We start from the raw sequence: 17064 nt of genomic DNA, 5'->3' as shown, positions 1-17064 counted from the left end.
TATATAACATATATTTATATATGTACTTAATATTAATTTATACTCAAGTTGAGTTCGAGTTTTATAAACTTGTAATAAAGTCGAATTCGAGTTTAACAATTATGAAATCGATTGAGTTTGAGTCAAGTTTCAAACTTATCATTTTTGAGTCGAATTGAGTTTGAGCATTTTACTATGTCGACTCAACTCGAATACACTCCTAATTGTAGGGTCTATTTCAGAATCTGCAGCACAAAATTTGTTATAGAATCTACTCTATAGTGTATTGCAGAATTTTTGTAAGTTACTTCTAGCTTATCTTATGTTTCTTTTACAAACTCACAATGAGCAACTCTACTAAATTAATTAAAATCTAATGCATAATAAAGAACTTTAATAACCTTTGGGTTAAGATGAATATTTTTATCATCATTTTAATTCCATTCATACTCAGATTTGATAATAGAAACATCATAAAAAAAAACTTACATGGGGGGTGGGGTATATTTATATGATCTTTCACAAATTAATGGATTGATATTTTTATTCTAGCCCTTCAATACATATATAGCTAGAACCATAAAACAAAATAGGGGGCGGGGGGGTTGGAGAACGCCATTGCTTGCCGTGAATGTCGGACCCTGAGCTGTTCGTTCGGGAGGGAGAGGACAAAGGAGAAACAAAATCGCAGAAGCGAATAACAAATTAGAAATGGTGGCGATCTCATTATACAGAGGGAACCTGCACAGAGTCCCCGACGTTCCCCGCCGGTGGTTGATGCCAAACCGTCAAATATCGCTCAAAGAGTTCAAGATCCTACTCCACAAACGTACGCTAGCCCTCCCTCACCTCCTCCCCTCCTCTGCCATCGCCACCTCCGCCGCCGTGACCACCGTCGGCGCCACCTCCTCTAGCCCTAACCCTGACCCCAATTTAAAGCCGCGCGAAGATCCTCCCAAAGATAATGGGCTTCCCAACGGCGACGCTCAGCCTCAATCTGAGCCAGCTGAGGTTAGGGTACCCGAAGAATCGCATGGGACTTGTGGGGATGTCAAAGATGGGGTCAAAGATAATAAGGGCGGATCAGAAGGTGGCGATTGTTCTGCAAAACGGGTTGATGAATCTGTTCAAGAGGCTGCTGATTTGAAACAAGTTGCGCCGGGGAGCGCGGCAAATGTGGCTAGTGACCATGGTAATTCGCAAGCTTTGCGGGAGGATAAGCCGGATGTGTCGTTAAACCCTAATACTGAGGTACGGGATTTTGGTGCTTTCGTAATCATTGTCGTTCTTTGGTTTAGCTTACAGGGTTCCTAATGTTATAGCAGTGAGTTCTTTGCATATGAAGGTTTGAGGAGTAAGATGGATGGGTACGTAATGTCATGATTTTGTGGCACTCTGTAATACATTTCATTTTTGGCCATACACATTATTTTGAGTACCTTGTGGGTATTATTGGGGATAGATAACTAAAAGATAATAAGTGAAAAAGAAATCATCTAGATCAAGGACATAGACAGGATCAGTATAAAAGGGAGAGGATTAATAAGTTAGTATAATAAACTAAGATAAGATTAGCGACTTGGAATATAGGCACTCTTATGAAAAAAAAGTATGGAAATAGTGGAAATAATGTTTAGAAGGACAGTTAATTTAGTTTGCCTTCAAGAGAGAAATGGGTAGGAGAAAAAGTCAATAAAAATTGAAAAATCAGGATTTAAACTTTGGTACATGGCAAAGAGAAACATAAAAACGGGGTGGGTATTATTGTAGATAGAGACCTAAAAGATAATGTAGTAGATGTTAAAAGAATAGGGGATAGGATCATTACAATCAAGTTAGTTTTAGACTTAGAGATAGTGAGTGTCATTAGTGCATATGCTCTCTAAATAGGCTTAGAAGAAAATCTGAAAATACAGTTTTGGGAAGATATAGATAAGTGTTTTACAAGGGATTTTGATGTCTGAAAAGACATTCATAAGAGTTGATTTGAATGGTCACATTGGGAAGGATAATATAGGGTATGAGAGGATACATGGATGTCATGGATATGGAGATAAAAATGAGTCCGGTGATACAATCTTAGATTTTGCCATGTCTTATGATTTGGTTATATTGAATATTTGCTTTATAAAAAGAGAAGAACACTTAATAACTTTCAAGAGTAGGTGCAATAAAAGCCAAATAGATTTCTTTTTAACTACGAACAGGGACCATCTATCTTATAAGGATTGTAAAGTTATCCCAAGTGAAAGTTTGGTTACACAACATAGAGTCTTAGTATTAGATATACCTATTAAAGAATGGAAGTGAAAGAGTAACATAAATCAACACAAGAGGACTAGATGATGGAACTTAAAGGGAGATAATATAGTAAAATTTAAAGATAAAATGAACAAAGAGTGTGATTGGACAATAGGGAATAAGGTTGATGCAAATACTGTTTGGAATAAAATGGCGAATTTTATCATAAGGATAGCAAAAGAGGTTTTAGGCGAGTCCAAAGGAAGATACTTGGGTAGTAAAGAAAGTTGGTAGTGGGATCAAGAAGTTCAAAAAGCTGTTAAGGCAAAAATAAATTGGTATAAAATATGGAAAAATTGTAGAAATAAAGAAAATCTTGAAAAATATAAAGAAGGAAGAAAAAATGCAAAAAAGACTATCAATGAGCTAAGCATAGAGCTTATGATACTTTAAATATTAAGCTAGATACAAAAGGAGAAAAAGAAGTTTATAGACTTTGAAAGAAAATGTAAAGATTTAGGTTTTGTAAAATATATAAAGGACGAGAATGATAATGTCTTAATTAGAGGAGAAGACATAAAATAAAGGTGCCGGTGATATTTTGTTAAGTTGTTCAATGAAAATCAAAATGAAAGATTGAATTTGGAAGTGACAAATGAAGAGATGATTAAAAATAGTAGATTTATTAATTTATTTGTAAATTAGAGTGTCTTTTAAGTTAAGATGACATTAAAAAAGATGAAAAGTGGGAAATCTATAGGACCAGATAAAATACCAATTGAAGTTTGGGAATGTTTAGGGGATAAAGGAATTATTTGGTTAACTGATGTATGATATAGTATTATAAAAACCAAGAAAATGCCAGATGAATAGAGGAAAAGTATGTTAGTACCTCTGTATAAAAACAAAGGCGACATTCAAAACTGTAATAACTAGTTTGGAATTAAGATTATGAGCCATACAATGAAATTATGGTAAAGGGTAATTGAACATAGAATAAGATTAGAAATGAAGATTTCAGAAAATTAATTTGGTTTTATGCCTGAGAGATCAATAGTAGAAGCTATTTATCTTTTAAGAAGTTTAATAGAAAAGTTTTGGGAAAAGAAGAAGGACTTGCATATGGTTTTTATTAATCGAGAGAAAGTTTATGATAGAATACCTAGGAAAGTGCTTTGGTGGGTATTAGAAAAGAAAGGAGTTTGCATCTATGTAGAGGTTTCTAAGAATATGTATGATAGAGTAGTGACTAGCGTTGGGATCGTAGGAGGAGAGTCTAGAGAGTTTCCAATCTCAATAGGTGTTCATCAAGGTTCTACTTTGAGTCCTTAACTCCTTATCTTTTTACTTTGGTAATTGATGAAATTATTAGGAATATCCAAGATGAGATCCCTTGTATGTTGTTTGCAGATGATATTGTGTTGATTGATGATAGTAGGAGCGGAGTGGAATCTAAGTTGGAACTTTGGAGAGCTACATTAGAGTCTAAAGGGTTTAGGATAAGTAGAAATAAAACCGAATATATGAAATGTAATTTTAGTAATGTAAGGAGTAACAATAAAGAGAAGATTAAACTGGATAATCAAGAGATTAATAGCACTGAGGTGAAGGGGAAATCGAAGAAGATGCAGTACATAGAATTAAGACAGGTTAGGTAAGACGGAGGAGTGTGTTAGGTGTGTTGTGTGATCGGAGAATACCCTTAAATTTAAAAGGAAAGTTTTATAAGACGATTGTAAGACCAGGTATGCTTTTTAGTTATGAATGTTGGGCAACTAAGAAACAACATATACAAAGAATGAAAGTTGCTGAGATGCGTATGCTAAGGATGATGAGTGGTTTAACATTAAAAGATAAAGTAAGAAATGATCATATATGCAAAACTTTAGGCATAACGCCGGTTGAAAACAAGATAAGGAATGGGCGACTTAGCTGATTTAGGCATTTAAAACGCAGGCCTAGTAGAACACCTGTGAGGAGGAATGAGTTAGTTATGGTTTTTGGCATGAAAAGAGGTAGGGATAGGCCTAAAGTTACTTGGTGTGAGGTAGTGAGGAAGGATTTAATTGCCCTTAATCTAATAGAGGAAAATGCTCTAGATTGAGTGAATTGGCGGAAAAGGTTTCATGTAGCCAACCCCACCTAGTGGGACTTAAGGCTTGTTGTTGTTGTTGTTATTGTTGTAGCTTCAACGTGCTGCTATTTTCTCTTTGGAATTCTAAGAAGTAAATTCAAAAAAGAAAATTTGAGAAGCTTAATTGAGCTATCATAACATTTTTGTGTTTCCATTTTGGATAATGCTTTTTTATCTGTTTTTGTTTTTCATACTTGCTAGACAAACCTGACAAGCGACAAGGTGGATGAATTTAATGGTAAAGAGAAAAGGAAAAGGGAGGTAGAGGAGAAGTTGCAAGTTTTGAATGCAAAGAAGCATAATTTGGTACAAGTGCTGAAGCAGGTAAGTTTCTGTTTTATTTTCAATGCGCAATATGTGAGGAGAGCCTTTTAAACATTATGAACTTCAACTGTCTACCTTTTATTGGACTTGAGGATTGGTCTTACAATGTTTGATTACTAGCCAGTTTGCTTAGTGGTGTTTGACAGATCTTGAATGCAGAAGAGGAATTGAAGGGACGAAATAGCATGCAAGCAGTAGCAACTCGGCCATCTCTTCCACTTCAAGTGGATGTAACAAATGACTCTGGGTCAATGACTAGACAAGTTGCTGCAAGGATGGGCTCTGAGGGAAACCTAGGTGGAGATGTGGAAGGGGGAGAAGCTGATGATATTTCAAATCATAACACACATTATCGCCATTTGCATCGGATGAGCAGTGTGTCACCATCTTCAGAGTCCCCTCTTAGAAGGCCTGCATATATTCAGCATAATGCGGTAATTTTTATTAATCGATACCTCCAACAGCATATTATTTTGGAGTCTAAGCATATGTTGGGTTATTTGCATTGTGTCTTTATGCTGATACTGTTTTTTATTTAATGTCTGATCTGTTGGTGGATTTTATTTCATTCACAATATTTGTTAAATATCTGGGGGGGTTCTTTACCTCCCTTTTCGCAATACATTAATGGATTGGTAAAAGACTTGGCTAGAATTCTATATTATCATTTTATCAAGACTTTGCAACCAAATAAACCTATTGTGTCATTAACACCTTTTTAGCAACTATTAGACATTCTAACATGTTATAAGCTAGACCTAGGATGGAGGAACTTGTTCACAGTTTAAATGCCTTGATGAAGAACAGCTACTAATTGAGCACTTGCGGAAGATGGGAGATGGAGAATGTGATAATGCTGTGAATCTCTTAGGCAGTGGGAATGAAGGTGGTTAAGAGAATGTGGGCAATTGGGGTTGGGGGGCGGGGGGCGGGGGGGGGGGGGGGGGGGGTGGGTCCTGATGCAAGTCAGAACTCAGAGCCTCTGTTATCAAGTGACGATCATATAAATTCTGTTCAGAGAGCATGGGCACAGATGAAGTCTGAATTCTAACAGGAACTAGTCACTCTACATTGGGGGTATGATTGCGCTTTTTTAGTACTACAGAAAAATCCATAATTCCAAGTTCTCTTCCTTGTCTTAGCTTGATGACAAGATTTCTTGGAAATAATTTAGAAGCTCAGCAACTGAGCATTGCAAATTCTAAGGTAAATCTCCCATTCCTCTGTTATTTCATTCTAAATTTAAATCCCCAAAATTCCATAGGGAGTTAGAATTGGAGGGAATCTTGATGAGAATGTTTGATTGTTTTATTCAGGGCCGAAGTTAAGAGGTTGAAGGAATAATTGAAATGGTGGAACAAGAGTACTTTTGGAAATATTCGGTTGGAGAAAAATGTTTTACTTAATGGCTTGAAGGAGCTGGATGTGGAGGAACTAAGCCGAGGCTCAGTGGAATGCTGAGAGTAAGACAAGGAAACTCTCACTTAAAAAAGAGCTTGCTGATGTCATTAACATGGAAGAGATCACCTGGAGGCAGGAATCCAGGGCTCTTCGGCTGAAAGAGGGGGATTGAGATACCAGGTTCTTCCATCGTACAGAAAATGCTCACTGCAGATTCAACTCTTTGTCGAATTGAAATTGTGGGCAAGTCTTTAGTTCAAGTGGAGGATCTTAAAAAGGGTATCAGCAGTTTCTACAAGGGTCTTTATTCTGCACCGAAGCCTTGGAGACCTGCAGTAAATGGCATCACTTTTAGCACCCTGAACTCTTCCACTGAGCAGTGGCTTGAAAGACACTTTGACGAGGAGGAAATCTTTCAAGCTATCAAGGAAATAATATAGATAAGGCCCTGTGCCCAAATGGTTTTGCTTTGGCTTCCTTTCAAGCTAACTGGGGTCTCCTCAAGCAAGTTACTATCAATATTTTTGGTGCCTTTTACTGCATAGGCAGATTTGAGAGCAGTCTGAACTCCACTTTTATCACCTTGATCCTTAAGAAAATTGGGGCTTGCAACATCAAGGATTTTCACCCTATCAGTCTAGTGGGTAACATTTATAAGATCTCATCCAAAGTCCTTGTTGTGGGGCTTAAAAATGCAATTCAAAAGGTCATTAAATGACACTAACATGCTTTTGTAGCAGGAAGGCAGATCATGGATGCAGCCCTTATATCTGATGAAGTTTTGGATGCCTTTAAAAAAAGGAAAGGAAGAAATGGCCTGGTTTGCAAACTTGACATGGAAAAGGCTTTGATCGTGTGAATTGGGATTTCCTCCTTAAATATTCTTGGACAAATGGCTTTTGGGGATTTGTGGCGTAGGTGAATTTGTCAATGCATCTCAACCCCATCCTTATTAGTGCTTTTTAATGGCTGCCCATCAGATAAATTTTTTTCTTTCAGAGGCTTGAGGTAAGGGGATCTTCTCTCTCCCTGCTGTTTATCTTGGTTATGGAAGTTTTAGGCCTCATATTGACAAAAGCTCTGAAGGAGGCCTCCTGGGTCTTAGCAGTGGAATGAACGGGAGATAAATGGAAGTCTCCTGTCTCCTGTTTGCAGACGTACCATTATTATTATTATTATTATTATTTTTTTTTTGTGAAAATGACCCTGATTAGATCCTCAATCTTTGATGTATGCTCCTGAATTTTGAAGTAGACTCCAGGTTAAAGGTGAATTTTGGAAAAAGCGAGCTTATTATTATTGTAGACATTTCAAAGGGGTCACTCCTTGTGGGCCTCTTGAAATGCAAACTTGGCGCTCTTCCAATTACATACTTTGGCCTCCTACTCCGTGATAAATTCAAAGCCAAAGGAATTTGGGACCCAATCATTAAAATATTCAAATGAAAGCTGGCCACTTGGAAAAGGAATTATCTCTCTAAGGGTGAGATATGTACACTTGTAAAGAGCACTCTTTCTAATCTCTTGGTCTACTTTATGCCTCTCTTTCCCATCCCTTGCTCAGTTGCCAAAAAATTGGAGGGAATTCAAAGGACATTCCTTTGGGGAGCTTAGGGGAGGATTTCAAACACCACCTGGTAAAATGGGGGGTTAAACAGCTCTAAGATATGGAGGTTTAGGGGTAAAATCCCTATCTACTTTCAATAAACCTCTTCTTGGAAAATGCCTTTGGAGATTACGAAGGAGAAGGATAATCATTGGAGGGAATTAATTGCTTTAAAGTGTGGTCATCAGCATAATGGTTGACCATTAAAGCTGGAAGGAGACCTTATAGTTTTGGAGTTTGGAAATTTATCAGGAAAGGTTTGGAGAATTTCTTCCCCCTATATCAGTTTCCAAGTGGGGACTGGGGACTATTTTCTTCTCGCATGATATTTGGTGCGGTGCATCTCCCATAAGCAACAAATTCCCTTCCATGCTTGTGATTAGGATGCTGTCATTAATTATCATCTCCAAATTTTTGACCAAGGGAATTTTTGGAACATTCCTCTGATTAGGAATGCTTTAGAATGCAAAAAAAAAAAAAAAACTTACTAATTCCTTTGATTGCTTATACAAAAGCTACTGCTGTAACTCCGTAAATGATGACAAGTGGACCGTAGACAATAACAGCATGTTCATGGTCAGATCCTTCTATAGGAAACTCACTTACCCAAGAGAAATTTTTGTCAACTTCCCTTGTAAGCTCATATGGAAAACTCAGCCTCCAGTAAAGTTGCTTTCTTTGCATGGTGGCAACTCCTGGGAAAATTCTAACCGTGGACAACCTCCTAAAGGGGGGCTGACACTTGTGAACAGGTGCTCCTTGTGTTTAGAAATTGCAGAATCTATTTATCACATCCTCCTACTCTATTTCTGGACTATAGCCCTATGGGACTTTGCCATTTCCTTAGTCAAATATCAGTGGGCTATTGCTACTTGCAATAACGGTGGAAGGAAAGTTATGGGCTTGGAAAGGAATCCATACTATTGAGGAGAGGAAGAAAGCCTTGTCCCTTGTTTTTCTTTCCATGTTTTGGTTGGTGTGGAGGGAAAGGAATAGCAGAGCTTTTGAAGGAATGGCTATGCTCCTAATGTTTTTAAAAACCAATGGGTTAGTAGTGTTACTAGATGGCATGGTGGTTTGTCCTTAGTTGACTCAGATATCATTCTTAATTTTTTTGACATCCCCATGATGCCCTTTAATGGATCTCTCCATTGCTGATAATAAAAAAAAAAGGAAAAAAGAAAAAGGATGTGCCCTTGAGTAATGGTAGTTCACTTGCTGGCTTTTGGAGGTAGACATGCTTGTCTCACATTGATACATTTTTGTTCACCCATTCTTGAGGAGATCAATTTCTGAATGTTCTGCAGGTGCTGGTTAGGTCTATTTCTGATCATTGTGTGGCACTTTGGACTCTAACCCACTCAATGGGGTCCTATTCCTTTGTAGATTTGAGAACATATGGTTTTTGGATCTTTTTTCTGGGATAATATTACAGGTTGGTGGAGGGAATGCCGAGTTCAGATGGGAAGGTTTTAAAGTTATCAGCAAATTGAAGTTTGTTAAAACTAAGTTGAAGGAATGGAATGAAGAGGTGTTTGGGAATACTAGGGAGCAAAGAAAACAATGTTTTCTTTTGGGATAGCTGGGTTGGATAGTTTGGAGGGGTATGGTTTGTTGTGGGAGGAGGATAGATCTAGTTAGGAGCACTCATCTTTGTAATGGTTTGTAGGTGCTCTTGACGACAAAAAGGAGGTGTTGGTGTAAGAAATTGAGGGTGAAATTGCTGTAGTAAGTGGATTGTAATTTTGGTTTGTTTTATAGGGTGGCTAATGGGAGGAGGAGAAAGAGCTATTTAAGTAGTTGGTGTTAAGACTCGAGGGGAGTAGTGAGGGATCACAAATAGATTGAAAATAACATTACACATTTTTATTTTTATTTTTGTGTTATGTAATGATGAGTGCAAGAATAGGTTGATGGTGGAGGGACTTGATTGGAGTTCCATTGGGAGGATATTACTAAGTTGGTTACGAAGGCCTGATATTGAGGAAGTTAGGAGGGATGTGTTTGATATGAATAGCGATAAAGCACTAGGTCCGAATGGTTTTTCTATGGCCATTTTTCAGGATAATTGGGAGTTGCAGGAAATTATCATGAGGTTTTATTGGGAATTTTCATTGTAGTAGGATGGTGGGGAAGAGAATGAGCTCAACTTTTATAACACTTATTCCTAAGAAGGAGAGGTCAAGGAAATTGAAGGGTTTTAGCCTGATTAGTATGCGTTCACAAAGTTTTATACTAAGGGAGATGTTGGGGGATATAGTAATGATGGCTCAATTTGCTTTTGTTAAAGATAGAAAAATCTTAGATGCTGTTATGGTGGCTAATGAGGTGGTTGAGGATTTGAGAAGGAGTGGTATGAAGGGTGGGTCTTAAATTGGATTTTGAAAGGTCCTATGATATGGTAAATTAAGGCTTTCTTGATAATTGTTCTGTAAAAAGGGGCTTTGGGGCTCTATGGAGAAATTGGATAGGAGGGTGCCTTAGTGCTTTGAATGTGTCAATTGATTGTTAATGGTTAGCCCATGGATTGGTTTAAGGTTTCTCTAGTGTTAAAGCAATGGGATTCATTGTCTGATTTTTTGTTCGCTTTGGTCGCTAACGGGTTGAGTAGGTTGATTTTGCATATGCGATCTTACAGTGATTAGGAGGGAGGAGATGGAGGTGTCTCATCTTCAGATTGCAGACTAGACTTCAGAGACTAATGTTGGGAAATTCCACAAGGTTTTTTTTTTTTGTAAGAATTTTTTAGAAGATTTTGGAGTTAAAAATAATTTGTCCAAAATAGGGGCAGCGGGTGTTAATTTGAGTATGGGTGAGGTTCAATGCTTGCCTTAGCCTTTAATGTATCTTGGTCTTCCTTTAGAGGGCAATCCTTTGTCAGTTGCTTTTTAGGATCCTATGGTTGAGAAAGTAGGAAGGAGATAGTTGGAACATGGCTTATTTATCGTAGAAGTACGATTACTCATCTTAGCATTGCCCTTTGTAATATTCCCATTTTTTCGCTCTCTTTTTAGAATCCCTACGAGGGTAGTTGGAACTTTGTAGAAAATTACGAGGGATTTCCATTGCCAATTTTTGGAAAGGTAAAAGGGGTCACCTTATTAGCTAGGATGTGGTAAGGAGACCCAAAAATGAAGGGTACCAGGGCTTGGTAATGTGGAATCTTGAAACATATCCTTGATTGGTTAGTGGTTATGTAGATTTCTTTAGAGGCTAATTGGCACCAGGGTATTGGAAGTATGAAGTTCATTGGAATGGGTGGGATATGAAAGGAACTGGCAATGTTTTCCACATGATTCCCTTAAAGTATTTTATTTATTTATTTATTTATTTTTTAAAAATATTACAAAAGAAGATATATTAGATGAAAAGAAGAGACGCTATAATGTGCAAGAACAAAAGGTCCACCAAAAGAACAAAAAAAGAAAAATACAAAAAATTAAAAAAAAAAAGAGAAAAAATAAAGAATAAAAAATAAAAAATGAAAAATAAAACTAAACAATATTAGCCAAGAAAACCCCTTTCAAACCCTTTCCATCATTGTTCATCGAGCTCTTCAAATTTTCTTATTCCCTTTGTCCCTTCATCTTTAGGCTTTTACCACCATCCACATGCACTTCATTTCCTCCAATGTCATTCAATTTGATATCCATTTTATCCAAAAGATTTTAAGCTTCTAAACCCTTCTTAGGAACCCAAATTTCATCCGTACTCTGTATCTTGTTCACCAACCTATCATTATCAAAAATAGAAACTCCCTCCAAGCCTTCCAATGGGGGTGGATGGACATAAGTACCATAGGGAAATAAATGGTTATGGAGATGTAATTAGGAATGGGACAACTTATGGAGATAAATAGTTCCAGATAAATTTGGGAAGACCTACAATGGGTAGCATACAAAGGTGAACGGAAGGCCTCCTGGTGTATGGTTATGGAGCATTGAGGGGGTTGGGAAGACTTCTCTAGAGGTAGTGAGGTGAGGAATGGATTTTCCACCTCTTTCTGGTCTCATCCCTGGTGTGGTAAAGTCTGTGATGTGAAAAGAGTAAGGCAGAATGCTTAAGACTCTAGACATCAAGGAAGTAGGGGAAAAATGAGAACAGGAAATAAAAAGCAAATGGAACAGGCCTCCGCGCACTTTATAGCGAATCTGCCTCCCATCAAGCCCCTCAGTACCTTCAAACTAGAATAAAATATCCTTCCCCCCCGCCACCACCCCCCCCCCCCCCCCCCCGGTTGACTATACAATGACCTGCACACATTCTGCACATAGCTCATTCACCGCTTTCAGCCCTGTATCCCTCCCCCGCCTGCCCTAAAGTGCACTCCACAGACCATCTTTCTGCATCCACCAATTTTTACACAATGGCCTCCTACCCACCTCCACCCCCACCTACCCAATCCATGCAATTAATGACGAGTCTCTAAAAGTGCCGCCTGCTTTGAGTGTGCATCTGCAAAATAATTACCCTCACTCAAGGGTGAACATAATTAACATTGCTGATTATCTTTTCCAAATCCATAATTCTATTAAGCACTTGAATGTGCCTCCAAGGTACTGCCTTCCATTTAGTATCAATGCTAGAGCAATTTTAGTGTCGCTATGGTTGCACTTTTATTCTTTTTCCTTCTCTGGTATATGACTTCAGATATATTTCAATAAAATGATTGAAATTCACTAACCTACCCCCTGCCCTAAATTGGCCTTGAGCTTCCATGCCGACCTCACCTTGACTAAATCTCAGCCCAGTTCACATCCATCTTTCTGGAAGTCACTTCATTTCTTTAGATAAAAAAAACTTCATTAAAGAAAGTACAAGGAAATGATTACATGAAAAAAGAGGAGAAAACATCCTCCTTACAAAACTAGAAGAACGAAGGAACAAAAGAAGCAAAGGATTTACATGAATGCTGCCTTCCAATCCCTCTGGACAACGGATAGAAAATCCAAAAGGAAGCCTAAAACATAGTTTTTCCCAAATCCATTTCGTGAAAGTCGCTTCATTTTATGTCAGGCAAGTAGAGCATGTCAGTGCTAAAAATGCTGCCCCTTGATTATTCTTCTGGCATTAAAATTCTGCTGCCTAGCATATGCTTATTCAGTATATCTAGGAAGAACAACTATAACGGTACCATATTAAGGACATTGCCCATCTTCCATGCTTGATACAATGAATCATGAGATGTGAAGTGGATTCCTCATGTGTATTGTAGAAGCTGAATGGAATAGATTAACCAGCTGGTAGACGCTACACGCACTTTACCGATGAGTCTGGTAGCAACAGGAGTACATAATTGTCTATGAAAAGGTCCCAAATGTACTGCAAGTGAAATTATGTTACGCTATGGCACAGTGCCGCAAAGTTGTGAAATTCATGCAAAATTTAACTTGAATACCCTTTGAAGGCTCTGCTTTGGTAACATCATGATGGCATTAGAATATCAATTTTCAATATTCATATTTATTTGCAGGTTCCACACCCCTCTCGGGCGAATTTGGGGACGGCTGGTAGTCCTAGTCCATCACGCTTTGCTCCCACTGGTCACCAAGGCCACCCTGCAAACCTGCCCACAGTTTCTGTATCAGGAACTAGTTACATTGCCTCATCTCCATCCCCTGCAGCGTCAGGCGGAACTTCAGTTTTTAGAGACTCTCGGTTGCCAAGCCCATGGAACTAAGGCATCATTGTTTGCGCCAGGCTTGACAATGTATGTTGATTTCTGATGTACCCACATGTTTCAGACTGTTTGGGACCAATTTGCTGTCAAATACGTGACTGTGACTGCAGGCTGCAGCAGAGAGCCATTTCAAGGTTTCGTTCAATGGAACAAGAATCCAAATTTCCAGTGTCGGGGGAGCTCATGGGATAGGACCTAAAATTTGAGATCTAAAATCTTCTTTTTTTTGCATTTTGCATCCTTTGATCCCAAAAGATTTGAGCGCCATGGAACTAATGCTGTTTCATGTCTTATTAGTTAATGTTGTAAATTCAAAAAATATCAAAATCTTGGGAAATCGAGGTGTAAATAGTTAGAAAGAAACAAAATATAGACTTGAGTTTGATATTCTTTCCATTTTCCTCATCTCAATTTGTGCTGTGGATTTTGCATTAAACATTTTATGCATTTCTTTTTTCAGCAACACCCCTGTATGATTGTTTTATTCACATTACGATTGTGAAATTTATAATCCATTAAGATAAATCTTATGCTTCACCTATGTTAGTTGTTTTTTTTTTTTTTTTAACTGAATGTTTTAGATGCATATTTTTTCCGTAAAATATTGAAGTCGGATAATTTCGTTTAATATTTTTATGCAATTTTAACTATGGAAGTTAAATGAGATAAGGTCATTCAAGATATATGACAGGCCGTATGACATGGCTCGCAGAAGAAGGGATTACAAGTGGACTCTCTGTGCGAGAAGGCCATACAAAATACAAGACAGAGGTCATACAATATCAACGTAGGCTGTGCAAGATATACAATATAGGTCATACAATATAAACCATACAAGATCTATAATATAGACCATAGGTCTTTTGCCCAAGCCCATTGTGGGTCGATCAATCTCTCTCTCTTTTCTTCTTGGTTACAGTGATTGCTACCAAACTAAATTAAATAGTTTAATTCAAAAATATGACTTAAAAGTTATTGATTCACATGAAAAACAATCTTCTCATTAGATGGAGGTAATAGATGCCCTCTCAAATTCCTAATAATGAGTGAGACTATGCACTAAGATTGTGTTTTGATCACAACTTTTATTTTTAGAATTGATGACTTTTATAAAATATTATAAAATAAAAAATAATATAATTTTTTATATAGTTCCACAAAAAAAAAAAAATGATATGTAGGAATGACTATTCCGTGCTACTTTAAGTGAGTCATTAGGAATGATTATTTATAATTGTCATCACATTTTCATTGTGTTTTGCTCTATTCATAAGAATAGGTCCTGTGAAGTGAAAAAAGAGTAGGAAAAGAATGGAATAAAAATTTGTAGGAAGGTTTTGTGAAGACATTATGTGATAAATTCAATTTCATTTCATTCATATGTAGGAAATCGTACAGTTGGTTCACAAAATAGTTATTCTTAGGAGTAAGGTGGAATGCAAAGATAAATTTGAGAATAAAGATAATAGTTATTTCTTATCTTCTTTTGAGAATAAAGATAATAGTTATTTCTTATTTTTTCTTATTATTCCATTAACATAGAATAGGAAAAGAATAAACATTCGTATGAATATATATAAAAAATTTCATTATCATTTATTTTATAATAATAAGTTTAATTTAAACTACCGATTCGTTATATTGTAATTCCATTCTTAGCAATAGACATTTGTCAAATTCTTAGCAATAGACATTTGTCTTGAGAATCACCTAAAGATGCTTCAAAGTAGAGTCATCTTTATGCTTGGGGAATAATAATAATAATAATAATAAAAGTAAAATTAGGGTTATTATCATTGTGGCTAGAAAATTTTCATCTTATGATTCCTCATAAAGAGAGAAGGGAAAGGAGCTTGATACTCATGGTGTTAATATTAGGGGCATACAAGAGAGAAAAAAGATGGAAAATAGAGAGATATGAATCTCCAATTAAATATTTTACATTGTATTTGGATTTTAAATTTTAATTCATGCATATTTAGATTCAACTCAACAAAATGCATTTTATATAGGTTTGCATAATTCAAGGTATGCATCCTAAATTCTCAAACATAGGGTTATGTTGTATTTATGATTATGAATTTAGGTCTTAAATTCAAATTTATATAAATTTAAATGAAACTCAACATAATTTGTACTGTATTTATTAAAATGTACATAAATCTAAATTTGATGTTTGAATTCTAAGCTCTAAAATACATAATTATATTACATTTAGAAAATGGAACTCAAATTTTAAATTTAAATGAAGCATAACATAAAATTATATTTAGATTATTTATATTTCGTTCGATTTTAAATTTAAAAAAAATAACCTCATTTGATTATTTATAGAGCCAGTATTCTTGATTTAATCAAATGCTTGGATTTATTTAAAATTAGTCATGCCAAAAGTAGAATATAATTAAACCCATTAAAAAAAGGAAAAAAGAAAGAAAAACTTCTATAGAATAGGACACTACATAAAATTTATAATGCACCATTTTATTATGTCCCTATCACAACATCCTGGAAAGGGGTCTGGAATGGCGAGAGGTGATATTAATATTGATGGTTTGATGAATTTGCTACTAACCTGTTATTTTCTTAGGTACTGGTAGTTCACCTAATTACTACTCATTGGTTAGTCGCTAAACTAATCTTAAGCACAAGGAACCAGTAATCTTGGTCTGCTTTTACTAAAATTGGGATCAGGAGTGCAATTATACGAGGAAAAGACATTAACACCTCCTACACACCCGTTCTATCAACTATACCTAATCAACTATTAATCATATGGTCCTTAATGAACTCCTAAACAAACCAATAAACATTAATTTCAAAAGAAAAATGTAAAATCAAGTGCGGATTAGGAATGTCTAATGATACTTCCAAAGAAGAGGATTTTATTAGATAAACCCTCTTAAACTGATGTAGATGAGATTTGAAACACCTCTTTACCCTTTGTTTTATCGTTGGGGCGCGCGCACACACAAAATATGACATATACATATACTAAACATATAAAATGATCATACAATTTCATCAAATTTAAGCAAAAAGGATCATTAAATAATTCATAGATTTCCAAAAAAATTTTAAGAAAATTTTCCAAGATTTTTCCTACAACTTTTGGAGATTTTAAAGAATTTTCTCCATTTTATTTATTTTTTGACACTTTATTTTTTTCCATTTTTTTCGGTTCCTTGAGTAAAAAATTGACTCAAAGAGATTTTATTTGTTTTTTTTTATGTTTAAATAATTTTTCTGATTTGTTTTACTATTTGTTTTCCAATTTTTAAAAAATTTAAAATAAATTTAAAATTAACTTAAAATAAAATTTTAAATTCAAAAACAAAATGGGTAGTCCAAAGAATCCAAATCGTTCAATCGGTGTGAATCAAGTCAACGAGTCAACTAAGATTGACTCGAATCAAATCGAGTTGACTCGATCTAGGGAAAGAGAAGGTGGGAAATGAGACTAGCCATTCATGGCGACACATGGCTGCCGGCGAAATCTTCTTTTTTTCTTTTTGAAATAAAAGAATTAACACGTGGTAAGGTAACCTTAGCACGATGGTTTTTGCCATGTGACAAAAAGTGATAGGTACAGGGTATTTAAAACAGTTCAATGACATGACAGCAATCCGACTGTATAGAGAAAACATAATTTAGATGATCAGAATTGCACCATGTAGCATCTTGGCTATGCTACGTGTCA

General features: G+C 36.1%; 1 protein-coding gene across 1 annotated transcript; it reads left to right on the top strand.

Moving 5' to 3' along the window:
- The first annotated feature begins 510 nt into the window (after positions 1-510).
- LOC131146472 (uncharacterized) lies at positions 511-13827 on the top strand. Its single transcript, XM_058096104.1, has 4 exons — positions 511-1230; positions 4556-4678; positions 4825-5112; positions 13158-13827. The coding sequence occupies exons 1-4, from the start codon at positions 691-693 to the stop codon at positions 13362-13364; spliced, it is 1158 nt and encodes a 385-aa protein (XP_057952087.1). The 5' UTR covers positions 511-690; the 3' UTR covers positions 13365-13827.
- The last annotated feature ends 3237 nt before the right edge of the window (positions 13828-17064 follow it).

The sequence above is a fragment of the Malania oleifera genome, chromosome 13, assembly GCF_029873635.1.
Source record: "Malania oleifera isolate guangnan ecotype guangnan chromosome 13, ASM2987363v1, whole genome shotgun sequence".
In the NCBI taxonomy this organism is placed as follows: domain Eukaryota; kingdom Viridiplantae; phylum Streptophyta; class Magnoliopsida; order Santalales; family Ximeniaceae; genus Malania; species Malania oleifera.
Note: the sequence above shows the minus strand (reverse complement) of the source record. Positions and strands in the feature narration are given on the sequence as shown.